The sequence below is a fragment of the Zootoca vivipara genome, chromosome 11, assembly GCF_965207765.1.
Source record: "Zootoca vivipara chromosome 11, rZooViv2.hap1.1, whole genome shotgun sequence".
NCBI classification, from domain to species: Eukaryota; Metazoa; Chordata; class Lepidosauria; order Squamata; family Lacertidae; genus Zootoca; species Zootoca vivipara.
The window spans coordinates 9,910,987-9,938,111 of NC_142594.1; the positions used below are offsets into that span (position 1 = coordinate 9,910,987).

Genomic DNA, 27,125 nt, shown 5'->3' on the forward strand with positions numbered 1-27,125 from the left:
CCAAAACATCTGGAGGGCCGAAGTTTGGGGGTGCCTGCTATACGGGCTCTTTATACCCCTTAAGGGAATTAGAGGTATTTCTCTTATAACAGCCCCAATACGAAAACATGGTATGCAACCCATTCATTCAAACCTTAGCAGCTACTGCTGATAAGGTCTTGTTGCCTTTCTTAAATACTGGAATCATAGTTCCTTTATTTCACCCTTTTATCAATTAACTGGGCCTTTGAAGTGTTGTTCATGGCTCTGCATAGGGTTTGCAGGTATTATTATTATTATTATTATTATTATTATTATTATTTATATACTGCTGTTATAGAAAAAACCTGCTCCTTTTCCCAAGAGCCTGTATTGGGTTCCCTATCGGTAGGAGAAAATAACAGAGGCCAACCAGAGAATATTGAGAAGCCAAGCAGCTAGTAAGCCTGATCTTTATTAAACTGTTGCAACAGGGTCATCACTCACCACATGCAGGAGGGAGGAGGCACCCAGAACAATGGTGCCTAAGCCCTTATATATAGACTTTTAAAATTGCCCACTCAAGACCACCCCCAAAAACATGATACAGTACATACATCACAGAAGGGGGCTGTCTACAGCAGAAATACATCACAGGTGGTCTACAGCGGAAATCCTGTTTGCCAGGATACCTGATCATGGTCACTGATTGCTTTGCCTGGGCAGCCTGGCCATTCTTTTGTGATGGTAAATACTCAGGTCACAGGCACACCCTATTCATACACAAATACACCCTTAATACAGGTACGCAAAAGACAATGGAGAGGCTTTCCCATTTCTTTCCTCCTTGCAGAGAAATGTATGTGTTTGCCGTGTACATTTATGAACGTTTATTTCATATTTGGGACCTTAGAATTCTAACACTGCCTATACCTGGAGGACTCAGAGCGGATTGCAGAATAAGCACCATTTATTCCTAAATAAATTCAGCTTGAAACCCTAGCCTGCATTAGTTGGGTAATGCAAATCAGCATTTAAAAGTCACTTGAAATACCAAGTGTCAAAAATACTAGGATAAGCAGTATAATTAAGAAGCTATGCGAAAAGCTGCAGACTTTTGGGATTTGTGATGCCCCTCCTGCAGGAAGTAGACAGAAATAAGAGAAAAATGCGAAATTGTGCTTTGACTGTATATGTTATAAAGGCTTAAGCTTAATAAAATATAATTGGGGGGGGGAGAGAACTTTCGAAAGTCTGATTATTCGATAGACGGTTGCTTTTCAACTGTTTATTATTGCAGAAGCTTTGAATTTCAAAACAGTCAAGAGTTCCATTGCTATAGCGACCGTCAAGGAGCGTTTCAACAGCTCTACGTTAAATCCGTTCAGCCGTCCGGAATCGCGAGGCCACGCGGCAGCCTCCACCTATAACTTCCGCGCAGTTTGCGGCCGCGGCGAGTCGAACAAGAGGCCGCACGCAACCTGCGTCAGCGCCGCCGCCGTAAGACACAAACGCCTCTATTCCGACAGCTGCGCTCGCTGCGCGGCCTTCTGGGCCTTGTAGGCAAGCGCGTGGCTTTCATGCCCAGCGACGAAAGAGAAGGGGGGGGGCCTCGTTTGATTGGCTCAGCGTAGCCAAGAGGCCCCGAGCAACCGCCGCCCCGCCCTGGCGACGCTTGTGAGGGGAGGCGGGCGCCATGTTAGCGCAGGCTCGGCAGCTGCCGCTGCTGCTGCTGCTGCCGCCGCCGCCGCAACAACGTACCAGGAAGGAGGCGGAGACGCCGGAACAGCTACGGCTGCCGGAGAAGCCGTTGGGGCTGGCGAGGTGGCGGGTCGCGGGTCGTAGCCGAGGGCGGCGCTGATGCGGTTGGTCTGAGGGGCGGCTGCTGAGGCGGCGGCGGGTGAGGCAGCCGCCCGGCCTGAGGGAGAGAGAGAGAGAAAAGCGCAGGATGTGGGCTTCCGCCGCGTCCTCGCTTCCTGGGAGCGCCGCTTCCTCGGAGGGGCTCCCCCGGGGCTGAGGCGCTCCCTCGGCGCCTTTCCCGTTCAGGCCTCCTCCTCCTTCGCCCGGCCTGAGGCCTCGCCGCAAAAGGGTGGAGGAGGAGGAGGAGGAAAAGGAGGCCTCCTTTCCTGCCCCGCTGCTGGTGCCCAGGCCGGCCGGCCGGCCTGCCCGCCTCCCTCCCGAGGCCGCCGGTGGAAGATGGCGTGGGTGCTGAAGATGGACGAAGTGATCGAGTCCGGCCTCGCGCACGACTTCGACGCCAGCCTCTCCGGCATCGGGCAAGAGCTGGGCGCCGGCGCTTATAGCATGAGGTGGGTCGGCCCCTCGGCAAGCGGGGTAGAAAAAGCGGGGAGGGAGAGGAGCTGGGCCGCGACGGGGTGAGCAAGTGGGCGGCCCTCCCTTCGGTGGAGGAGCTGCGCGGCACCTCCTCCATGTCTCTCTCAAAGTTTTATTTATGCTTTTCAGGTTTATACATTTCACTAATTTTACAAACATTTTAACATTTCAAAACTCGACTTCCTTCCCCCACTTTCTGCGGTTCCTTAAATTTATTTTTGGTATCTTCCGCATATTCCAAATTAACTTAATTTGCTCATTTATTCATCTACTTTAAATGTATACAGTTATGAAATCACAGGTTCATAATGTTCTTTAGTATCAACTTGATGTAACTACAGCAGTGTTTATGAAGAATGGGCAAGATTCACTACATGAATTAAAACAAAGTCCCAAATGTGTAACTTTTTTGTTTGTTGAGAAGCAAACATGAAATAGCACCTGAAATATCTGTTATGCTAAAGGATAAGGTGTTAACTTCTGCTATAAGTGGTTACATAACAAGGTGTTACAACTGTTCACATATTTTTCTTCATTCTAGAGTTAGGTTGCCATTGTGGGATGCTGTATAACAAACATGGCATGGCTCACTCTTTGTATCAAGGAAAAGGCTGCATTTTATGTATCTCCCAGGAAATTCAGCATGCTGCCTCTTCCATTTTTAGATGGGCTTTGGAGATCCTTTTATTACATGGTTTATATTCCACTTTATATGGTTTTAAAACTTATTCTTGCTGGCTCTTTTGTTTTTGCTGATGTGTTTTATAGTCTATTCGATACTCTAGATACTGTGTAACTTTAAATTGTTTTGTTATTTCATAATTATTTTGGTTACATGAGCTGCCTTAAATGAAGCAACTTTAAAGGTGGGGTAAAAATACTTTCAAATAAATGAATAGTAATTGCTGGGATTTCAGCATACATTCAGAAGGACAATTGTATTCAAGGATACTATTTTCCTGGAAACAGGACTGCCGCTTCCAGCTGGTATGCCACTGGCCTTCCCAGTGAGTAATTTCCTTGTTGCTAAAAAACAGAAGTAAGGCTTCTGAGATCTAACACTGTGGCCTGTTCTCATTTCAGTGATGTTCTGGCACTGCCCATTTTCAAGCAAGAAGACTCCAGCCTTCCACCTGACAGTGACACAAAACATCCACCATTTCAGTATGTTATGTGTGCTGCAACATCTCCAGCTGTCAAACTGCATGATGAAACGCTTACTTACTTAAACCAAGGTTAGCATTGTTCCTCTGAGCAGACTTCTGCTGCTCTTGTATATGGCTACATTTTTAATAAATTTTAAATGTCTGAAATAATAATGGTTGTTCAAAATACTTGCTCATTGTAAATATCTGTGCTTGTTTTGGTGTCCTGGTTTGTATAGAGAGACAACAAGGAAAGGCATTAGATTTTATAGTTATGAAACTAGAATGCAAACATTTCCATTATCAGGAAATATGTGTTTTTTTCTAGATGCTGGCTAATCCCAACATCAGATTGAATGGTGTCATATGATAGTGTTCTTTGTTTCTCCTTAGGAAAAAGCCAGACTTGAAGTTCTGTTGAGAAGTGACAGTTGCAGTCAAGGTTAATAGTATTACTAAATAAAATGAAGTTTAGACTACGAAGATAGCATGTGGGGTATGAAATAAGTTTTTGAGAGCTCTTAGACCTTTATTTATGCATTGCTTTCTGTGAGCAGAAAAAAATCTATAATGAAAGATTGCCTCTTAATATATTCTAAACATTTCTTGGAATGCTTGGTGTAATTTAGTCATATTGGCAATGTAGTGCTTTATGAAGTGCATTAAGTTAAGGAAAAAGTGTTCCTATGAGATTACCTATGATCCCAAATACATTGGCACATTTAAGAAAATGCATTGCTCATGGGGCGGGGATTGTGGTACATTGCTCTTTAAGCTGCATTTATGGGTGCTTTTAAATTTCTGTATTGGCATACAATTTATTCCATATGTTCATTTTTTTAATATTGAAAAAACCTTGTTCTTTTCATTCTTTGATGCAGTATTTTAATAAATTACAATCAGTGTTCATTGTCCTAAATTTAATACTAGGTTGAGGAAAGTGTCAAATTGTCACATAACTATTCATAGATGACTATTTGTGTTATATGAATGGGAAACACGAGAATAATTTCAACATTTTTTTTACTTGTCCTAGGATGTTTTCAGCCTGGTGACTACAAGGCTTGATTTCCTAATAGTCATTTCTATTATTGCTTCTCCATCTCTTGTAGTGTGTTTTAAATCAGTGGTTGGTTATAGTTATGTCCATCCTGATTTGTGCATTGGCTGTCTATGAGTGCAGGCTGTATTTAAGATGGCACTGTGGTTTTCAAGGCTCTGTTTGATACAGGCACAGACATTCCAGATACGTTTGAAGAACATCTTTTAGAGATACCATGTGGTGCCACCTTAAATCAGTAGATAAAAGGTGCCATTTGTCATCAGCAGAATCTTTAGCATATAGTAGCTGTCTTCTAATTTACTTTCCCTTCTTCCTCACTTTTGCAAAAGGGCCTAAATTATTTTCTTTTCCTCATTCTAGAGGAGCTTTACCATTGTGTATTTTCCCTTTCACATTCCACTTTCCTCTTTTTAACAGAACAGTTTAAAATTGTTTCGATATAATGTATTGTACTTCAGTGTCTTTGAAAGTATTGCCGTAAAGTGGCATTTGGCCAAGGACACTTCATAAGTAAAATTATTATTTTTTCCCTTTGAAAGGTCAGTCCTACGAAATCCGGCTGTTAGATAATAGAAAAATGGGAGATATGCCAGAGATCAATGGGAAAATGGTGAAGGTATGTTCTTGGCTCAGTCTTGATTCTTGTCTGTTGTGATTCTTTGTAGCTATTGGAGCTACTTCCAATGACAACATTTCCCTGTTTTGGCTCTTAAGGAGTTTCTAATGACAGAAGTTTCAGTAAAGGTCTGGACATCCCCAAATCTTGTACATGGCTGGACTCCTGAGATATTCCAAATAATTCATGTCAGTGGTGTAGGACAGGGGTTCCCAAACTAAGGCCCGGGGGCCGGATGCGGCCCAATTGCCTTCTCAATCCGGCCCATGGATGGACCGGGAATCAGCATGTTTTTACATGAGTAGAATGTGTCCTTTTATTTAAAATGCATCTCTGGGTTATTTGTGGGGCATAGGAATTCGTTAATACTTTTTTTCCAAAATATAGTCCGTCTGCCCCCCCCCCCCAGGTCTGAGGGACAGTGGACCGGCCCCCTGCTGAAAAAGTTTGCTGACCCCTGGTGTAGGATGTCATTTTGCATTTCTAGCATTTCTTCCTGGTAACTTTTAAGACCTGAGTAGGGAAATTAATGTCAAAAGCAGCTTACTTTTGAGTGGAGTTGTTATGGAATTTGATGTTTTCAGATACGGTAGTAGATTTAACCATATTTAGTACTTTCTGTGCTTATCCTAAATACTCTAAAGCATTTTACATACATTATTTCAATAACTCCATACATTAGTAATGTAATATTATCCCAGTTTTACACAATTTGTGTATAGTAGGGAGGTCTGGAGCTTAGACCATCCAGTGCTGAGGTCTGAACTGCGTACTTCAGCTCTAAATCCTCCTACCCCAATTCAAGTACAGTGGTACCTCACGTTGAGAATGGGATCCGTTCCGGTGGCCCGTTCTCAACATGAAGCACCGCATCTGTGCACGCACGTGACGCAATGTGGCGCTTCTGTGCATGTGTAAAGCACAATTTAGCGCTTCTGCGCATGCGCACAGGTCACGGACATGCCGAACATGGAAGTAACCCGTTCCGGGACTTCCGGGTTCGGCGCGTCCGTAACCTGAAAAGATGCAACCCACAGTGGACGCGTAATCTGAGGTATGACTGTATATATAGTTCACTCTAACGTAGTATAAAGGCAGGAACTGTTGAATGTGAGGAATCTTTAAGAATATGTAACCATTATTTAATTACCTTTTAGTTTAACTTTTCAGTTGTGGGAAGGAAAAAATTACCTTGTGTGAACTCTCACTATTCAGAATACTCCGCAGAATTTAATACATGGGGGTTTGGATTTTTAAAAATGTTATTATACCTGCCTAAAAAGTGGCTCAGTACTAGTGATTCTATCATAGCTTTCTGTATTTGAGATCAGATCTGAGCTTTTGGAGCTTTTACAACACTTTATTGGCTCAGAAAATTTGATGTGTTTCCCCTTTCTGCTTATTCTGAGCTACCGGTAGTCTTGACATGGGGTGAGGACACCCCATCACTATTCAGTACCCAAATAGTCTTCAGTCTATACTTGTGAACTGTATTCACTGAAAATCCCTGTTGGACAGAAGAAAACTAATATAGAGACTGAATTGTGAATTTCTAAACACCTAGGGCTTCATTTAGTCACAGCAGCTGTGAATGTTTATCACCTTAAGAAAAACATACCCTATGCAGCCTGGCAAGTGGGTGAGGAAACTCCTGGCTCTCATGATACCCAGTCCTCCAATCTGCTGGTGTTACCTGAGACTTCCAAATCAGTGTTAGGGCTGCAGTCGACAAAATAATTTAGAGTGAATGTCATAGGGTACATGAGCCCATTTTAGTTGAGTTATACAAGTATATTTCCAGCCTGGTTGTTTACCTCTCTTGTTTTCTGAAAGGAATAATAATATTGTGAAGCAGAGAATGAGGTGTATATTTTTGGGTGCAAATTCTTACTCTGGAAGAAATTTCCTTGATGATTATCATATCTTAAAGCACAAGTACTGAGGAACTTGCTGATGGATTTATTGAGCCTGTAACTGATAGGTTATTTTCCTTATTTTGAATACTAGTGCTACTTTACTGGTGTGATATTTCCAAAATTCTAAATGGAGTAGTCCAGTCATATTTGGAGGATACCACATAGGCTAATCTGGATTAAATTTTCATTGTATCTAGGTTACAGCTTCTAGTAATTAAAACTTTTAACAGGTTCTGTTTTCTAAAACCTGTACAGACCTACTTGCTCTCACGTCAGTATCTGCCCCTTCTTCTTTTTTGTGTGTGCCCCCCTCCAGTTTTATATTGCTAACTTAGGTTTGTCCAGTCCCATCAGCCTGTTTAGTTTTTCTTTGAAATAAAGATAGCTCAGTTGGTAGAGCATGAGACGCTTAATTGAAAGGTCATGGGTTTGAGCTCCACGTTGGGTGAAAGATTCCTGCATTGCAAGGAGTTAGACTAGATGATCATCATGGTCTCTTCCAACTCTATGATTCTGTGACACCCCTTTCTCTGGTGCTCTTTGAGTTGCAAATAATCCAAGAACTTTTATCACTCTGATAGAAGAGCGAGCGCACATAACAAGGTAGAGAATCATCAGAATATTCAAAGTGAGTTTAAAACTAAGGTACAGTGGTACCTTTGGTTACAAACGCTTCAGATTACATACTCCACTAACCCAGGGTACCTCAGGTTAAGAACAGTTTCAGGTTAAGAATGGACCTCCAGAACGAATTAAATTCTTAACTAGAGATACCACTGTATTGTCACTCTGCAGGCCATCTGTGAGAAGCTCATACTTTTGTATACTTCGGCATTCCTCCAAAAGGAAGCATGGCTCTTGTTTGTCTAATTTCATTGCAGTAGGAGAATTTGGGTGGGCATAGCATTGGCACATGTTTACACTGCGAACTAGATATCCGTCATCTTTTCTTTTAGAGTATTATAAGAGTTGTGTTCCATGACAGAAGACTGCAGTATACTGAGCATCAGCAACTTGAAGGTTGGAAGTGGAATCGCCCTGGAGACAGATTACTTGATTTAGGTAGGTGTGTTAATTAACATAGTGCCTTCATATGAAGAGATGGATTAACGAGAGAAGTGTTAACTCTTCTGACATACTGTATAGTAGAATTTGAACTGTACATAGTTTAAATAATGCATTATTACATAGATTACCACAAAGGGCATTGGAAATTCATTCATTTTGAGATACCGTTAGTAACAATTAATAGATGGTGAGATCTAAGCACAAAGATGGTATTTTTAAAAAAAGACTTGAAACTTTAAATAAAATTTCTGCATGTTCATTATTGCTACCATCAATCTATCCTAAGAGAACATTATTTAAGATGAAAATGTGCAAATGAAAACTTCACTGCATTGTTTCCCCCCCCAAAAAAAAACTGTGTTTGTTTTATAAAGATATTCCTATGTCAGTTGGAGTAAGCGATATAAAGACAAATCCAAGCCAGCTTAATGCAGTTGAATTTCTGTGGGATCCTGGAAAACGAACATCTGCCTTTATTCAGGTTTGAATATTTGTTTTCTTAAGAAATGATTTGTTGTTGTTTAGTCGTGTCCGACTCTTCGTGACCCCATCCACAGAGCACACCAGGCACTCCTGTCTTCCACCGCTTCCCGCAGTTTGGTCAGACTCATGTTGGTTGCTTCTGTCCAACTGTAAGAAATGATAGTAGTCTTTAATGGTGGGAAATAAATGTTTGTGATCTTTAATGATTGGAAAGAGCTGAAACACAGTCCTCGCTCTTCTTAATTGTAACATCACTCTTGTGTACTGTATGTAAGAAGTTAAATAATTGTCAAAATCTTAAAAATAATTTTGTCTCAAATGAAGATTACCACTTGTTTATTCCCCCTCCCATAAAAAAGAAAATTGTAATACTGTAGTGACAAATGAACACCATATTGTGGCTTTTTTTTAAACCCCTAGGTACATTGTATCAGCACTGAATTTACACCTCGTAAACATGGAGGTGAAAAAGGAGTTCCTTTTAGGATTCAGGTTGACACTTTTAAACAGACAGAAAATGGAGAATACACTGATCATTTGCATTCGGCCAGCTGCCAAATCAAAGTTTTTAAGGTAAGAGATGTTAATGAACAGCAGGGAGGAAATTGGCGTACAGAGACTTGTAGTATTTATTTTGAAGTTATTTTTTAAAGCTTGATTTCTGTGTGTAATTTATTTTTTAGCCAAAAGGGGCAGATAGAAAACAGAAAACAGACAGAGAAAAAATGGAGAAACGAACTGCTCATGAAAAAGAAAAATATCAACCTTCATATGACACTACAATTCTCACAGAGGTAACAATACTGAAATACTTTCATTTGCAGAGATAAATGGCACATAGTACACATAACATATTTTAATCTAAGTAATGAGATAGAGTGTCAAGGGGTGGGTCATAAGCGAAATATATCTAAAAGTAGGCTTTTCGTTTGACAGATGTCTTTGAAAAAGAAACAAAGACCCATAAGACTTAGGATCAAGTAGAAATATATATTTTCTTAAAACATTTAGTTTTGCTCAAACCTCATGTACATGTCTAAAAGCCCTTCAGTGCTGAAAGAAAACTGTCTCAGGATTTGTTTTGTTCTTGTCTGGTTTGAGCCCAGAGCTGTATTTTAGAAGTTATTGAACTCATGGGCAGAGCCTCACTGGGTTCTTGCATTTCTTTTTATTTAAACACCAGTGAGTTTCCTATAGCTTTCTAATGATTGCAGAAGTTTTAAAAGGCTTTTAAATTTTCCTCACTGTATAATGAAAAGAAATTGATCCACATCTTTGGTGTTTGTCCAGATGAGGCTTGAGCCTATAATTGAAGATGCAGTTGAACATGAGCAGAAAAAGTCCAGCAAGCGGACTTTGCCAGCAGACTACGGTGATTCTCTGGCAAAGCGAGGCAGTGTAAGGGACTTCTGCTTACTTTTCATTGTGCAAGTTATCTTGTGCAGTGTTAGATATAGGACCAATTTCCATCATCCAAGATTAAAAAACAAGGATATTGTCTGCCTTGGCTTAATTTCGCACACTTTTGTTTACCCACAAATTACTTCATGCTTGTATCTTAGTGAGAAATACTTCCTAAATCTAACACATAAAAATGTCAGCAGGCCTGTGACTCTTAATAAAAGCAAGAGCTTCAGTTTACACCTGAAATGGCTTTATTGAATAGCTGTGTTCTTAACAACTGTTTCCTCTCCTGTAATTAATGGAATGAGAAGTAGCAATATCATTCAGTTGAGATGTCTTTTTCTTTATTTTCACATGTAAGTTTCCACAAACTATTTTTTTTCAATGGCTCTGTGTTGTCTAACTATTTGCAGTAATAATACTTTTCTTATTAATGGCTTTCCATTTGTTAATACTATTGTTAAATTCCTAAATGAGATTGGCCTAATTATGTATTTGCTCAATATGCAAATATTTATATGATAAACTTCTTAAAAGTACAAACTGACAGTTGAATAATGCTATGTAGGCCTTTATTCTTCCCTTTGTACACAGAACAAAATAAGGCCGCCTCCATTTGTTAACATGAAAGCAGCTGCCAGTGAAAGAGCCAGTTCAAGCATATCCAGCTGTTAAAATGTCCTTGGCTAAACTGACAATACATTTGAATGGTAATTCTCACCTATGAACTGGCATTTTGAATTCCAGCAGGGGCCCTAATTTGACCCACTGTCTGTTTTCTCCAAATCATATGTACATGCCCTATATAGCTATCTTGATTATCTACTGCAAAAAAATAATTATATACCACTCACTTGTATAAAATATCAACCCAACAAAGTATACAATACAATAAAATATAAGGTGCATAAAATCAATACAAAATGCTGACTCATTTTGAAACAATAAAAACTAAACAACTGAATAGACCTGTCTGGCATAAAAATAATAATAATTAATAAGACATTTGAAAGTAAGCCGTGCCAAATCTCTACCGGAAGAGTATTCCAGAGTGTGGTACCAGAAACATAAGTGCCTGGCCAGTTGGACTTCTGAAACATGGGGGATATGTGATATTGAGTGTGGAGCAGGTAAAGTTGCGGCAGCAACTGAATGGTTGGGAGCATACAGGTGCTCTCAGTTGTTCCTTTGCTGTCAGGCCTTGCTGATCAGCGCTGACAACAAGCAAATGACAGGTGGCCTTCAGGGAGGTGGGGATTCAGCCAACCGGGCTGAAGAAGTTCCCTATCACTGATGTAGCATGCCACTTTCTATCCCTAAGGTAGTCAGTGCTAGAAAGCTCTTGTTGGCTTATAGGATGGCAATCATCACTGAGTGCTATCTTGTGGTAACAAAAAAACCCAAAACCTTCCTTTTAAAAAGCCACTAAATGTTTTTTGTGCCATTCCTGCTCCTTCTACTGTGTGAAGTAGGTTAGAATGAGAAATAGCAGCTAGCCCAAGATCATCTAGTGAGCTTCATGGCTGGTGGTGATCTGAACCTGGGTCTTGCTGCTCTAGACTGAATTTTCCCGATAAGTTTTCTCCCCCAACCCCCACTAGGCTGGTCAAGGTTTCACATGATTCTACCGTGTCCTCTTTTTTCTCATAGCTTTTGCATTAATGCTTTCAATAAGGGTTTCAGCAGTGTCTTTTTGGTCAAGATATAATGAGAATTGGAAATCTGTTCTGTCCAGTCATGACAATAGCAGAAGACTATTCTGAAAGAGCTGTTCAAACTTGTGCTGCAATCATGTATACTAACAGTTGGCTCCTTTGGTTCGAAACAGAAGAATCCATATCTGAGGGAAAGTAATACAAAATAGAGAGAACATTTACAAATAAATCACTGCTAAGTTCTTGAGTAGAGGTCCATGTAGTAAATAGTGGGCAACATCTTAAACTTTTGCTTAGAATCAAATGCGTACTTTAAGTGTAACTTCAGAAGGCTTAAAGGCTACTGATACTTATATCTTAAATCTATATAAATAAAAATGTAAAATGCCAGGTTGTGTGTGCTCAACTTGCTCCGAAACTGCTTGACCGAGTATGAGTTGAAATTTTGATACAACGTTGCAATCCAATACGGGAGTGTCACAGATAAAAACATGCTTTTGGGGGGGAAATATGGAAAAACCAGAAAAACAGGAACAGTAGAGGTTGCAAAACATCGCCCTCTAGCAGAGACACCACTGGTACTGCAAGCTAGAAAAGCTTCCCTCTCCAAAGCAGCTCAGCTCAGATTTGCAGAGTGGAGGTACAGGCTCTGGGGGGTGGGGGTGGGGAGTCACAGGGATGAGCCACAGCAACGTGTGGCTGGGTACTGCTAGTTTACCATAAATGCACAGCCTAAAAAGGTAAGGGGGGCAGTATATGAAGTAAAGGGATAGATAGACAGTCAGAGCTTTTATCATCCTTTCATTTGTAACTGACTGAGGAAGCTTTCTGTTTATAATTCTTGGTATACAATTCTACTGGGTCGTGGGAAGGATTGGTTGTGGTGGACAAAGCAACAGGCAGAAGCAGTGGGAGGGCAGACCTCCACCCACAGAGAGAGAGCGCTCTGCAAAATCTTAAGTCTCTGGTATAACCATTCCAGGGACTGTAGGATAACACCCTTAAAATTCAGTACCCTTAAAATGCAGTAATTATTCAGCTAGAATGCATTTGCTTTAATCCAGTGTTAATTTCTGCTTAACTGTCATAATCTTGAGAAATTTATTGATCAAAAATGTCCCATTTAATCATAGGCTGCATGGATTACAATCTCAGAAGGAATATCATTCAGTTGGTATATTGAAAGCATTCATAATGTAATATAAAATACAGGTGAAACTCAAAAAATTAGAATATCGTCGAAAAGTTCATTTATTTCAGTAATTTAACTTAAAAGGTGAAACCAATATAGGAGATAGACCCATGACAAGCAAAGCGAGAGACGTCAAGCCTTTATTTGTTGTAATTGTGATGATTATGGCGTGTCCAAATCACAATCTCAGAAAATGAGAATATTAAATTAAATCAGTAAAACAAGGATTGCAAATAGAACAACATTGGACCATAGAAGCATGCATATGTACTGTACTCAGTACTTGGTTTGGGCCCCTTTTGCAGCAATTACTGCCTCAATGCGGCGTGGCAAGGATGCTATCAGCCTGTGGCACTGCTAAGGTGTTATGGAACACCAGGATGCTTCAATAGCGGCCTTCAGCTCTTCTGCTTTGCTCAGTCTCATGTCTCTCATCTTTCTTTTGGCAATGCCCCATAGATTCTCTATGGGGTTCAGATCCTGTTTTAGTCACTCACTGAAAACAAAACAGTTTATGGAATAGTTTAGAAATGCAGGTTTGAACAGATTCTGTTTGTAGCGGGGGAAAGTCATTACTAAATTTATTATCACAAGGCACATATAAACTTTTAGTGACTTAGCTTGAGTTGTATGCATGCATAGTAAATATATAATTATATGATAAAATAAGTGAGGACTGGTACAGAGCTTTTGAAAAAGCAAGAGTTATGCTCTTGCAAAGTGAAGTCCAGCTTTAATTATAAAACTGCTGTTTTAATGTTTCTCTTTTCTCTAGTGTTCACCGTGGCCTGATACATCTACTGCATTTGTGAACAGTAGCCCTACCCCAACTCCGACGTTTGCCTCTACTCCACATAGTACTACTTACAGTGTCCCAGACAGGTATGCTTCTCTTCTAGCATGACGTATCTTTAAATCAAGATTAAGACTGAAGAAAATGATGCTGTGGAACTTGTATGTGATTTCCTTGCGTTTATAATACAAAGCCCAAAGCTTTACAGAAACATGGAAGAGACAACATTCCTAGATTAGTAGTACAACAGGATATTCTTAGTACTGCAACAGAGGATATTGTGTTGTCTTCTGCTCTTAGCGGGACGTCTTCCTTTTTTCATTCCGGCCATTGAAAAGTCTGCTGCTATTTTATATTGTTTTGATTAAGGTGTTTCATGTATTGTACTTTTAGTGTATATTTCTTTTGTTTTAATATAAATATTGTTTGCCACTTTGGAGGCCTTTGGACTAAAAAGTGGTATGTAAACAGACCATATCATTCAGTCTCCATTGTAGACTATTTGGGCTGAGGGGAACTTGTACTTTGTCACAGGCAGTAAAATCTCCTTTACTTTAAAATGTCCTAAGGAGAAACAGCCCAGGTCTATATTACGACAATATTTTGTAGTCTTCAGTCTGGATGCTGAATCATATTGCAAGTGTGTGGCACTGCTATGCTGTATTGTCTAGAGCAGGCATCCCCAAACTTCTGCCCTCCAGATGTTTTGGACTACAATTCCCATCTTCCCTGACCACTGGTCCTGTTAACTAGGGATCATGGGAGTTGTAGGCCAAAACTTCTGGAGGGCCGCAGTTTGGGGATGCCTGGTCTAGAGGTTAGTGTAAAATTCTGCCAATAAGACATCACAAATGTACCTGTTATAAAATTGCTGGTCATTCTCTTCTAGCAGTTCAGTGCAGGAGGTGCTGGCAGATAAATGCACTTTAAAACAGCACATGCCCTGGAGATGGTTCCTAGTTGGAATTCTGGCACTGAACTCCCAAGCTGCTTTGTTAAATTTATGAAGTTCCATCCCAGCCTCAGTTTGCAGTGGGAAGTTTGCTGGCAGGAAAATACTTGATGGAGTGCCTCTGTATCACAGCCTTATAGCTTCAAAAAATAAAAGTAAAATAATCATGGCATCTTCCTTTCCGCATCCTTCCCTGTCTAGCAATTCATCATCTCCAAATCACCAAGGAGATGGAATTCCTCAAGTATCGGGAGAGGTGAGTGCCAGTTTCTCATGCTACCAGGAATCCTTCATACTGTAGATAGAATGCATTGCTCCTTGGTATTCCGAGGAGCTGTGGGGTTGATGAAATGGGCTGGACAGAGTGGTGGAAATCTCACTCCAAAGCTGATGTAGAAAGCTGATACATTGTGTCTATCACATAGCCTTGAAGGCAGTGACGTTACAGTTGACTGCATGCATCACATCCACAAGGAGTCAGCTCCAGAGTTCCATGTTGTCTGGGGACTTGTTACTCCAGATTTGTGGGGCAGACCCCTGGAGCACACAGTGCCTAGCTGCAAGTGGTTTGCAAGGCAACTGAAGGACAAGGTTGCTCCAATTTGGAGTGATTTAGATGCCCTGTCACAGCAAATCCAGCCCAGTTGTCCAACTCTTTGTCTGGTCCAGTGTTATGGGAGTCCTTATAGTGATGCATCTGGCCATGCACAGTCTTAGATCACTGCTCTTCCTGGCCAGAGTAGAATAGAATAGAATGGGTTCTGCCATCTGCCCTTAAAGAGGCAATGGTGTGGCTGATCCTTAAAAAAATCCAACCCTGGACGCATGGTGTGTAATAATTAAAAGCCAATTGCCAGTCATCCTCTCAGGGGAAGGTTTTTGGAGAGAGTGGTGGCAAAGAAATTGCAAGTGTTCCTGGATTTTGTTTTATTAGCTACAATGAGTGTTCATACTGCTTTAAATTGTGTTTTATTGTTTTACAGCACCCATATATTATGATATAGTGGTACAGAAATACTTTTAGAAAGACAATACTGTATTTTAAAAGCCTAAGAGTGCATATTACCATATAAAATGTAGATTTAAGTAATTTTTTGTCTTTCCCCAGCAACTTCATCCATCAGCCACAATCCAAGAAGCCCAACAATGGTTGCTTAAACATAGATTTTCCACTTACACAAGGCTGTTTTCAAATTTCTCAGGTACTTACAAGATCAACTTTTAGGTTTGCTTGTTTTTCAAAGTAGCTCTTCTTCCCATGGGACTTCATGTATTCCTGATACATAAGTCAAGTGAGCAATATAGATTTAACAGACAACTTTGCTACCGGTAGTTATCGGAAATTAAACCTGATTTCTTTTTTCCCTCGTCAGTTCTTTCCAGCATTTTTTATGGTTTTTATTGACACACTTGCAGCATCCCTTCTTCACTATAATCTTAAGAACTGCCTTGCTGGATCAGGCCAAGGGTTCATCCCATTTCCAAAAGTTACTGGGAAGTCCAGAAACAAGTTGTGCAATTAGCATCTTTCTCCTATTTCCCCCCAGCAGTAAATGAATATTTCCTCTGAAGCATGGAGGTTTAACCAAGAAGACAATAAGTGCCCTTCATAAAATTGTTTAATCCCCTTTTAAAACTTCTGTGCCACTGGGAAGTTTTGGAAAGTAACTATGTTCAATGTACTTTCCTCTTTCCTGTATTTGTTGTTGATCTATTTAATTGGGTGAGACTTCTCATATTAGAGTAGGAGAAACATCACATCACACTAAAGTATGTCAGGGTGGAAAATGGAACCAAACTCCGAACCAAGCATGACTTGATAGCAAAGAATGATGGGAGTTGTAGTCTAGCAGCATATGGAGGGGTCACATGTTGTCCAGCTGTGCTCTACACAGTGAATAATTTTTAGCACTTCCACCATGTCTTCCCTTAGTTATCATCTTCTAAAAATCCCCCAAGGCTTCCTTTGTGGGGAAGGTGCTCCAACACTTGATTATAAGTACCGGTATCTGCACAGACCACAGACCTGCTCCCACCGGGTCTTCGCGCGTGGCAAGCAAAGGCTGCAGCCGGGTCCTGGGTGTCCGCGCGCAAAGGCTGCAGCCGGGTCCTGGGGCTGCGCGCTGAGGCTGCAGCCGGGTCCCGGGTGTCCGCGCGCGGTGCGCAAAGGCTGCAGCCGGGTTTTGGGGCTGCGCGCGCTGAGGCTACAGCCGGGTTTTAGGGCTGCGCGCGCTGAGGCTGCAGCCAGGTCCCAGGGGTTAACGCGGCAGCAGCAACCCTTCTTTGCCACAGACCTGCTCCCACCACCTGGTACGGCTTATTTTCGAGGTATGCCTTATATTTTTCCACCTCAGGAAAATCCTGCCATGCCTTATTTTGTAGGGATGCCTTAAAATATGAGAAACACGGTACAATTTGGATTCTTTTGTACCAAAAATTATATGATTGTCTGCCTTCTCTGTGGATTTGTCAATGCATGTTTCCTTAGGCTGCTAGTTGAGTTGTGAGTGTCTGTCAGAATTCCTCCCCGCCAAATAATATGCTGGAAGTGAACTTTCTGCCTCCTTTCATGCTTAGTCACTGATCCAGCATGTCTTTGGAATGCACACTCATTGAGGTTAAATGTGAGATGCTGTGGATAGTGAAAATAGTGCAGGCTGTTGTTGCTACAGCCTTCTCTTGTTGTTACTACCCCGGTCATTATTGTGTAGAGGCATAATTAGAACCTTAACACAGCTTCCTTTGAATCTGGAGAAATGAGAGAAAACATAGCAGCTTCAGTCTCTGCCCTAAAACAGCTGCTATCCCAAGTGGCAGCAGCAAGACAAGAGGTAAACAACATAGAACCGTAACCTGAGAAACAGATGTCACAGTTCAGACCAAAGCAGAGAAGTTGGAGAAGAGAAAACATAGTCCAAAGGGAAAACTAGAATGTTTAATTCTTCCCCTCCCTTAACCATTTTAAATGTTAATTGAAAGTTTTGGGGAGCTTTCAAATGCTGTAAGGAGTCTTGAGATTTGTTGGCAGAAAACTAATTGAAAATGCTCTGTTAGGGGCTGGCGTGGGGGGGGGGGTCCTTGGTAGATTTGAATATGCATTGCTGAGGCTTGGATGGGTGAACAGGATGGAGTTGGTCTCACCCAGCTGTGCCCACCCGAGTACTCTGTGCAGCATCAGGGTGAACTTGAGAGTTGAGGAGGGAGGGGGTCTATAGTGAATCCATCTCTCTGCAGGCGCTCTGTCCAGTTTTTTTGTGGGGGCAGGATCTAGAGTGTGTGTTCTTGGTACCCTAACCACCCTGTGATCTTTGAAGGGTGGTAAGGAAATTTAATAAATCAGAATATGAATGCACAGTGAATGAAGTGCTGCCCGTAAAATCCACTGTTCAGCCAAATCCCTGAAGTCATGAAACTTGTCCTGCCAGAATTGGAAGGTTGAGCATATCTCAACCTTCCAAATGTTTTGGATAGAGAAGCCCAAAAGCATGTGTTGCGATGCACTTTAAGCAACAGTGGCATACTAAACTGTGGATATTGCATTCTGTTTATATATTATATAGATGCTATTCTGCTTTATTTCTGCAGGTGCTGATTTACTGAAGCTTACAAGAGAAGATCTGGTACAAATCTGTGGTCCAGCTGATGGAATTCGGCTTTACAATGCACTTAAATCAAGGTAAATATTATCCCTGTGCCAACTCTGCTTGCATCAGTTTTGTACAGAAGTCTGTTTTAGACTAGAGGGATTTGGGAGATATTAATTTAGATTTTCAATTGGCATATGCCTGTGTGAGCTCATGCAGGAGTTGGAAGTACTGTGCTCAAAAGAAGAATGTTTTGTTGTACACCTTCAGGGCAGGCCACAGATATGATGCAGGCACTGATGAGCTCAAAGGTAGACTGTAAGACTGGTAGCAATGCAGTTGGGCAGTACTGATTTCTTGAAGACGGATGGGTTTGTTGCCAAGAGACAAATCTTCTCATTTAGGTGAGCTATAACCAACCTAAAGTTCTTGAGGTCATGGCTACTAAATATTAACAATTGCAGATTTCTAACTGAATTAAGCTGCCATAATAGATGATGTTAACTTGCTGTTACTTCTGTTACTCAAGTAGTTATATTACAAAATTGCACCATACACCAGTGTCCTAATTGCTTTAATTTAAGTTTGAAGATTAATTCACCACCATTAGACAATCTCAGTGGTTCTGGGATGAGTCATCAGACTAAACAATCTTTGATAGTTTGCCTCAAATGTGAAGTAGTTTGTAAAGAAACAAGTAGTGTTAAAGTAACAAAACTTAATGACATACATCCATTTTATTTTGTACAGGAGTATTTATTTTTCCTCCCCCTTACATTCCAGGTCTGTTAGGCCACGTCTAACAATCTATGTATGCCAAGAGCAATCAAGAAGTCTACAACTTGAAAGGCAGCAAGACTCAGGAAGTGGAGAGAGCAGGAATGGTGCAATATATGGTACGTGCCAGTCAGGACCTTATTTTAGTATCAACTGTATGGGAATATATTACTATACATTGGAGGATTTATTCATCACTTACAGCCATCTTTAGGACTGAAGGTTTTTTGAGTATTTATTTGGAACAAATAAAAGTTAAATATCTACTCTGGTGAGGATAAACAACTGGCAAGCACTGAAGAGGGGAGTAAAACGGCTCCCAGATGTGATGCTATTTAACATTTTCATAAATGAGCTACGCAAAGCGCTCAAATTTGCAGATAACAAAACTGGGGAAATTGAAAATACTAGAGGAAAAGCTAAATTTTTAGCATCATCTTGATTTGAATGTTAAGTAAAATGGAGCTTAACAGGGACAAATGGAAAGTGCTACATGAAAGGATGAACAGAGTGTGATGGTTTAAGCACTGCATCTATTTAAATCTTATTTGTCTGGGTGAACAGGATCTTAACTGCTTGCAGAAACTAGAAACCATAGCAACTGCTATGCATACGAAGTGGCACTGGAAATACCTCTTTGCAGGATGATGCAGAATGATGTGTCTCTTACATAGACATTGTATGCTGCCCCTCTGGCTACGTGGAACTCATTCAGAGCACCGTATAGACAGAACACACTTTGTCTTGGCTCAGTTCCAGGAAGTTATGGGAGCCATTGATGGGTTAGGATTCTGGGTCCTGTTTAAAGGATTGGTATCGAGGTTGTGCTGAATCAAATTGAGAAACCGAACATGGATGCTCAGATTTCCGTGGTGGCTGGGAAGTGTGTTTACAGTTAACACAAGTGTGCCAACCCCCTTGAATGATATGAATGATTTGGCCATAGTTACACACGCTTGCCAACCTAGCAGTTCTAAAGCACGTCAAAGTGCACGTAGATAAATAGGTACCGCTCCGGCGGGAAGGTAAACGGCGTTTCCGTGTGCTGCTCTGGTTCGCCAGAAGCAGCTTTGTCATGCTCTCAGCCAATAAAGCAAGGTGAGCACCACAACCCCAGAGTCTGTCACGACTGGACCTAATGGTCAGGGGTCCCTTTACCTTTACACACACCTTAGTTACATCCGGTTTGGATTACTGTAACACCGTCTTTGTGGGGCTTCTTTTGGAAAGTCCTCAGAAGCTTCGACTGGCTCAAAGAGCTGCAGCCAGATTGCTGACCATATGGACGTCCTTCCTAGAACAGCTTCACTGGCTTCTGGTCTCTTTGCGGGCACAATTCAAAGTGCTGTTTATGGCCTGTAAAGCCCTACATGACATAGGTCCAAGCTGTCTGAAAGACCGTATTCCCTCATAAAAGCCTATCCGAGTTTTGAGCTCTTCAGTGGAGGCTCTTCTGTTGGTCCCGCTACTCTCACAGGCACATTGGGTGGGGATGTGGGAAAGGACCTTCTCAGTGGCTGCTCCCAGACTTTGGATTTGTCATCCTTGTTCCAACAGGCTTTTGGGCATTGACTGTGAACTTTCAATGAAAGGGCTGGTGCTGTTGTTTTTATTATACTTATTTGTATGTTTTAAACAGATTTTATATCTGTATACAATTTTATTTCTATCAATGTTTACTTTTTTATTATTGTTTTCCCCATGTTTTTAATTATTCTTCTTTTTATCTTGAGTCCTGTCAGGGAAAAAGGTGGGTTATAAATGAATATAATTACAGTGGTGCCTCGCAAGATGAATTTAATTCGTTCTGCGAGTCAATTCGCTTTGTGAAAAATTCGTCACAAAATAGTGATGGGAAGTCTGTGCTGAAGGAACACTGTAAGAGTACTTTAAAATATATTTTTATTTTAGTTTATCATGCAATCTACCTGGAAGAAATGGCTGCCTCTGAAGTCACGCGCAAACTTGCGTTGGTGTTCAATATTCCTTTGCATCAGATCAACCAGGTTTACAGACAGGGTCCTACTGGCATCCATATTCTCGTCAGTGACCAGGTAAATGGCATTGTTTTCAATATATCTATATACTTGGGCCCTCGGGTGAAGGGTTAGGACAGCCATGGACATGTTGTTCATAGTAGCCACCCATACCCCAGGTCGCTGCTGTCAGAATGGAAACCATTCAAACTTGTTTTGGGGGGTCACTCTTGAACCTCCCACAAGCTTTATTTTTTCAATAATCTCTTGAGTTCATGATGCTTTGTTTCTGTGCTTGTATAAATTATTTCATATGTCAAACACGAGGTTGCCCCCAAAAAGTTTGGGGAAAATTTCATAGTGGTGCTGCTGAGCCAACAAATGCAAAAACCCTTATCAATAAAATATGGACTGATTGGTGATGTCTTTAAGCTTGCTACCCCTATAGTAGCAAAGCAGAATATTAAAAATAAAATTTAAAGATTAATTAACCAGGACTTTTAACTATGGGTCTGACCATTTTATTATTCTATGAAATCTCATTTTGGTCTGTTAGATTCCCCCCCCCTCTCAGTTGACATGTTGAGGGAAGCATTTCTAATTAGACTATCCCAAACCATGCTGACAATGTATTTTAAATGGGAGAAATGCGAGAATACCAGTAAATCATAATTTGGGATTATTTTTAATGAGCAGTGGGTTAGAAATCTAGATAAAAGTATTGTTTTTTCATAGACTCATCAATTTCTCCTCCATTCCCCCATTAACCCCCTATGATTCCCTTCCCAACTGCATTTCTGAAGCCACTTTGTAACTTGTTTTCTGCGGCTTTGCTTTGTGCCAGTTTTCACCTTCAGCCCCCATGTCTGTGCCTCCACCACCACTACTTTTTCTGAAACCCCCTGCCATTTAATATAGATGGTAATACATGGTAACCTTTTGCATCTTTGTCCTTCCGACACCTTGCAGCTACAAAGCACCCTTTTCAACTTGCACCCAATTTATGCAACCACCATCCCCTCCTATTCTGCAGGCCCATTAATGCCCCTGCTTTTATCTTCACCCCCGTTGCTATGCCACCTAATCACTCCTGTTTTGCACCCCCTCTTTTTTCAACTCCAACTTGCACACAGACCATCCCCATTTCCATGCTTCATTCTCTCTCTTGTTCTGCAGCCCCATTTATGCCCAAAGCACATGTTGATGTATAGTACTGTAGCTTTAAGATAGAATCTCAAGACGAAGCCTGCCAGTTAGCTTGTTCGGTTAAAGGTTCTGTTCAGTTGATGGCTATTGTACATTGGAGTGTTCGCTTGTTAATGAAATATCTCTTTTAAATTACTACACTGAACCTGGAACGTCATGTTGAAGACAGAAGAATGAAATACATTGTGTGAGCATATGGGATATTTGAGGGGTCTGCATCCATTATTTCTCACATAGCACAGTTGAGGGATGGAAGTTGAAGATGAATGAAAAAGTAGATGTGGATGCTTTAAACAACTGCAGAAATTTAAGTATGTAAAGCAGGGGATTGAGAGACACCACAAATATTCAAGCAGGGTCTGCACAATTATATTCTTAGGTTCATAGAGATATAAAGACCAAGACACCCACACATGGCCACATCACTGTCACTCGTCATTGAGCACAGTAGTTTTATTTTTTAAAAAAAATACCATGCAAACATAATAATGGCACTTTAGAGTATTGAGGCTCAGGTTGCTGCTTGTAAAACAGCTTGGCTCTCCTTGCGGCAATTTTGGGTGATGCATGAAACTTGGGTACACTGCTATGCATGTTGCCAGCATGTAGCTGCATTTACTTGTCTTTCTTCCTAGATGGTTCAAAACTTTGAAGATGAAAGCTGCTTCTTAGTTACCACAATAAAAGGTATGTTAATAATAATGGACAAAACCCAGTGTTAGCTTATTTTTAAAAACTGCCTATGTGATGTACTGGCTTACCAGAAGTTTTTTCCAGTACATTAGTTAAAGCAGACTTGCATTTAAATGTTTTACATTCAGTTAGTAATCTTCCATTGTTTGTGTTCTGAAATTGAATGTTTTAAAGTTGCAACCTTCTTATCCTGAACTCAGGACTACTTTCACTCACTCTGCCATTTAGATATCTTTTGCTAAAAGAAAAAGGAATTAAAACTACTAAAGCTACACTTGAAAAATATTTTCAAAGTATTTAATTTTTGCTGAATGAGTATTTCCAGAATTGTGAGATACTTAGGCATAAGAACTGATGAAATCTTTGTAGAGTAGAACAAAAACAGTCCTGATTTCAAGGTCTTATGGAACCCATAGTTTGGCAGTTCAGTGAGCCCTAGAAAATACTTTTAATAGCTTTTTATATTCATGTGCTATCATTGTGCTATCATTGTAAATTTTTGTTATAAATTGAAATAATGGCTCCTTTTGAATGTTATCTACAGCTGAAAATGGCGAAGGCTTCCATATAATTTTGAAGTGATGTTGCCATACAATATAATGGACTGATATTCCAGTATAGAATGAAGTCATGCTCAAGAATGACAAATAACATCGTCTCTTCAGGGATCTGACTTCACCGTATAGAATGTTTCATATTGAAAACACAAGGTGACCTTTCTAATGAGCTGTTTAGTAGATGAACTTCCCACTGCCATAGCCAAAAGTCCTCATAAGAGGTAACAATGCCGAAATAGCTAACGTACAGGCATGGAAAAAACAAAGGTGTTTGCCCTTTTTAAAATTAAGGCAAGCTATGGCCAGTAGATGCAGTTTGTAGAAGCGTTACTGCTTTCCTATTACACTGTATCCAGTTTGAATGTAAACTTATTCTGGGCATTTACCTTTCTGTGCCAGTTTGTCTATTACTCGCTTGTACCTTTATGCTGATTTTATTTTTTGATGTTAGCAGAGCACATAGTAATTTGTGTGGAAATAAGTAGTAAAAATGATAGCAATCAGGTTTTGGGTCTTGAGAGTGAAGCTGTCAAAACAGCATCCTCTGTGTAAATTGTGTATAAGCGTGAATGTAAGAAGTGTAAATGTCAAAAGGTGGACTTGCTGAAAGTCCTAGACAGATGAAAATTAAGCATGCAGCAGACCACCTCATCATCAGTACCTATTTGAGAGGATAAGAAGAAATCCTGTGAGGTACAATATTTTGCTTTGTAATAGGCATGTTACAGAAAATCTGCCTATGCATCATGTCTTTTTTAGTTTTTCTTTAAAGCACTACCGCAGCATTTCAATATTTCACGTTTTGAACCACACTATTATTAATAATAGTGAGTTGGGACTTCCTCATGGAGAAAAAGGGAATGTCACTGGCACCAAGGGACTATTCTGAAGCATTAAGCAAGAATCTACAAATCAAATGTTGATTTTGGTTACCGCTCTAGTTGAAAACCAGGATCTTCCCATGTGTGAACTGTTTGTTGCTTCTTTTCTCTGACTCTTGTGGAAAACCATAGTTACAGTGCCTCTTCCATACAACCAAATACTTGATTAGCAGTTGCACAACTTAATGAATGAGCTGCAAAAATGTCCTTAAATGTTGGCTGAAGAGCAGATAACTATCCAAGGACAGGTGCACATGTCTGCTCTGCATTTATATAGGTTTGTGGGAGATTCAGACAGAGAATGCTGGTTATTCCGTCATGGTAGGTAGCTTGCCCCTTAATCAAATACAGTGGTACCTCGACATCCAAATGACTAGACTTCTGAAGGTTTCACCTTCCAAAGTCGACAAACCCGGAAATCTTTTCGCCGTGCACGCATTCTGCGCCTACGCAGAAGCACAAAATCCGTGGAACGGATCACCTTCGTAAGTTGAGGTACCACTGTAGCTAAAATCTTAACTGATGTAGTGAATATTTGAAGGTGGGAAGAGCAGCATGTCAATACTGTTCTTAATTTCACTCCCATTTATAATTATGCCTAGGTTAATAAGTCTTTATGTTAAGAATGTTGTTTCACTCCTAGAGTAGGATGAGGGCTTACTCCCCACCCCCCACGACCTATTCTGCACTGATGGGGAAGGAGAGTAGAGTAGAGTTTGTGAGCATACTTAAGTTTTTCTTGCCTATAAATTATTTTGGTTGTACTTGGGTGTCTTCAATGAACTTGATGCATCATCTCATTTTTCTAATCTGTGGAGAATCTGAAAAATGTCACTAAATTATAAAAGCTGTACAGTAGTTTGGTTCACTTGGATTTAATTATGGCACCAGCAAATTGCTTTTTGTTTTTAAATAAGATGTATACATTTCAATTTCAGTAAAAAACATTTTCCAATAATTATTGTATATTTCCTCACTTGCAAAGCAATACTGAAGTACAGGTGGTGCTGAGATCGTTTTGTTTGGACAGAAGCTTTCCACCCATTTTCAGCTACTCTGTCTTTTTTTGGGGGGGGGGGGGCGGCGACTGAAACCAGCCTAAATAGGGTTGCCTTTATTTAATAGTGTACCAAATTTTTTCACTTGGAGCAAGTACCTTTTTAATAACTGGAATTTCATAAACTTTACCTCTTAAGAGTTGAATACATATCAAAACAATTTTGTTTGGCAAGCTATTAGATTTCCCCCCGTAACAGTTTAAATTACCATAGACAGATAGTCTGCAGAATATCCCTCTCTTAACAGAAAAAGAAATACATTTTCCATTGTTGGCAATCAATGTAAGGCATAACCTAGCTAAAGTAGTCTTAAGACATCAGTACCTAGTTTTTGCAGTGCATTTCCAATCATACATTTTTTCCTCAATTTGATTACCCCCTTAGCTGAAATGAACTGATTCCTTTAATTTTCAGTGTACTGTGAACATAAGAGTTCAGGGCATACACTAGCTATGTTAATACAGTGGTGCCTTGGTTTACAACCATAATCCGGTCCAGTTGTAAACCAAAAAAGGTTGTAACCCAAGGCGCACTTTCGCCAATGCCAACCCCCCCCCAATGGGTTGTAATGAAAGATTCCCATGAGACAAAAGCTCTGCTCCACCTTAAATGCTTATTCCTTTTCAGCAAAGCCCACGTAACTAGTACTAGACAATATGCCTTTCCTATTTTGAGCCCTACAAGAGTCCTTTCACAACTTTGGAGTACTTGATTTAGCAACTGGCTTACAATTGCCCTTGGGAAACAGCCTCTAGCATTTCTCCAATATAGCAAATTGGAGTGTCGGGGAAAGGTGCAGGAGGCATCCATAAAACAGTAGATTATTACCACCTAAAAGGAAAACTGATCATACCCTCCAAATCAGCATGACACAAGACAGAGGCTGAGGCTGACAGACGGTAAATACCATACTGCTGTCCCTTAAATATGGTGGGCATGGATACCTTCTGCACATCCCTGGAAAGAACATTCATGGTAAGTAACCAACATTTCATTCCAAATAATGGCATACAGGAGGCATCAAGAAAACACTAGGACTTGCTTAAGTTGTCTGATCAGGGAGGAACATTACAAGTGAACATTCTAGGATTTTAAACTTTTAATTGATAATTTTAATATTTCAATCTAGTCGTATATAAATTTTGTTAAATAAATCAAGGCAATCCCCCCCACCTGAAATGAACAGCATAAAGACAGAAAACATGTCTTATTCTAGTCCAGGCAAGACTCTCAATAAATGGCCAGGAAGGAAAGAGATCCCCCTCTGAAGAACATCCAGTTTCTTAAATTTTGATTAACACATCCCTTAGGGCCTCCTCCCCAGTCACTGACCCTTTAAAGACATACCAGATTGTACAACTGTCCATTGTGTTAGCTTCAGAGGTCTAAATGGCAAACCAACAAGCCTAGTATCTGCTACAAAGGCTAGAGGTCACCAGACAAATCTGAGTTCTGTGTAGCCTATTGTCAGTCTCCTGCCGACAGATCCTTCACCCAAAGGAAGGATGCACAAGACAAAATAGAAGCTGTGGAGGAAGTCCGCTGGCCGGTCTTTAACACTGGCTCTGAACATTGCTTGCCTAATCCTTCAAAGAGGTATCCCCATCCCAGAGGACCACTGCCTCCAACAATAGCACTACTTTTGGGCCATCATCAATGGGAAATTTGAACCTGTCCAAGGTCTTTTCTGGAAAGGAATAAAAATTTTCTGCTACTCCTGCAGCCGCCCTACCTTGCAAGGGTGTTGATCAATCAGCACTGACCAGCTTTCTGAACAATGCCAAAAAGCGAACCTCACTGGAAGAATTTGGACC

At 40.6% G+C, this 27,125-nt stretch overlaps 2 protein-coding genes across 9 annotated transcripts in view; one reads left to right on the forward strand and one right to left on the reverse strand.

The window, feature by feature from the left end:
• The first annotated feature begins 423 nt into the window (after positions 1–423).
• Positions 424–25,211, forward strand: UBP1 (upstream binding protein 1). Of its 5 annotated transcripts, none has more exons than XR_004693503.3 (16): positions 424–2,267; positions 3,376–3,527; positions 5,040–5,116; positions 7,989–8,094; positions 8,475–8,581; positions 9,004–9,156; positions 9,267–9,377; positions 9,874–9,981; positions 13,610–13,716; positions 14,781–14,835; positions 15,688–15,781; positions 18,165–18,255; positions 18,947–19,059; positions 20,852–20,994; positions 21,720–22,809; positions 23,360–25,211. XR_004693503.3 is itself a non-coding variant. In XM_035130329.3 (16 exons), the coding sequence occupies exons 1-16, from the start codon at positions 2,155–2,157 to the stop codon at positions 23,395–23,397; spliced, it is 1,620 nt and encodes a 539-aa protein (XP_034986220.2). In that variant the 5' UTR covers positions 424–2,154; the 3' UTR covers positions 23,398–25,211. The 5 variants fall into 5 exon arrangements, 2 of the variants coding, with proteins under 2 accessions (XP_034986220.2, XP_034986221.2); XM_035130329.3 differs by having other exon boundaries at positions 22,758–22,809; XR_004693504.3 differs by lacking the exon at positions 9,874–9,981.
• FBXL2 (F-box and leucine rich repeat protein 2) overlaps positions 8,558–27,125 on the reverse strand; it is a 41,075-nt gene continuing 22,507 nt past the window's right edge. The window contains exon 16 of one of the 4 annotated variants that reach the window (XM_088653653.1): positions 8,558–8,730. The gene's annotated coding sequence lies outside the window, so the exon portion shown is untranslated. Of the gene's footprint in view, positions 8,731–12,947; positions 13,331–14,681; positions 14,720–17,308; positions 17,328–27,125 lie in introns of those variants that run through there. The other 3 variants (XM_035130333.3, XM_088653654.1, XM_088653655.1) reach the window with 3 other exon arrangements.

Excerpts from the sequence above, each read along its gene's own strand:
- UBP1 (XM_035130329.3), top strand. The coding sequence starts at position 2,155 with ATGGCGTGGGTGCTGAAGATGGACGAAGTGATCGAGTCCGGCCTCGCG. Across the intron at positions 8,582-9,003 it reads GAACATCTGCCTTTATTCAG|GTACATTGTATCAGCACTGA; the intron begins GTTTGAATATTT and ends TTAAACCCCTAG. Across the intron at positions 22,810-23,359 it reads CTTAGTTACCACAATAAAAG|CTGAAAATGGCGAAGGCTTC; the intron begins GTATGTTAATAA and ends TGTTATCTACAG.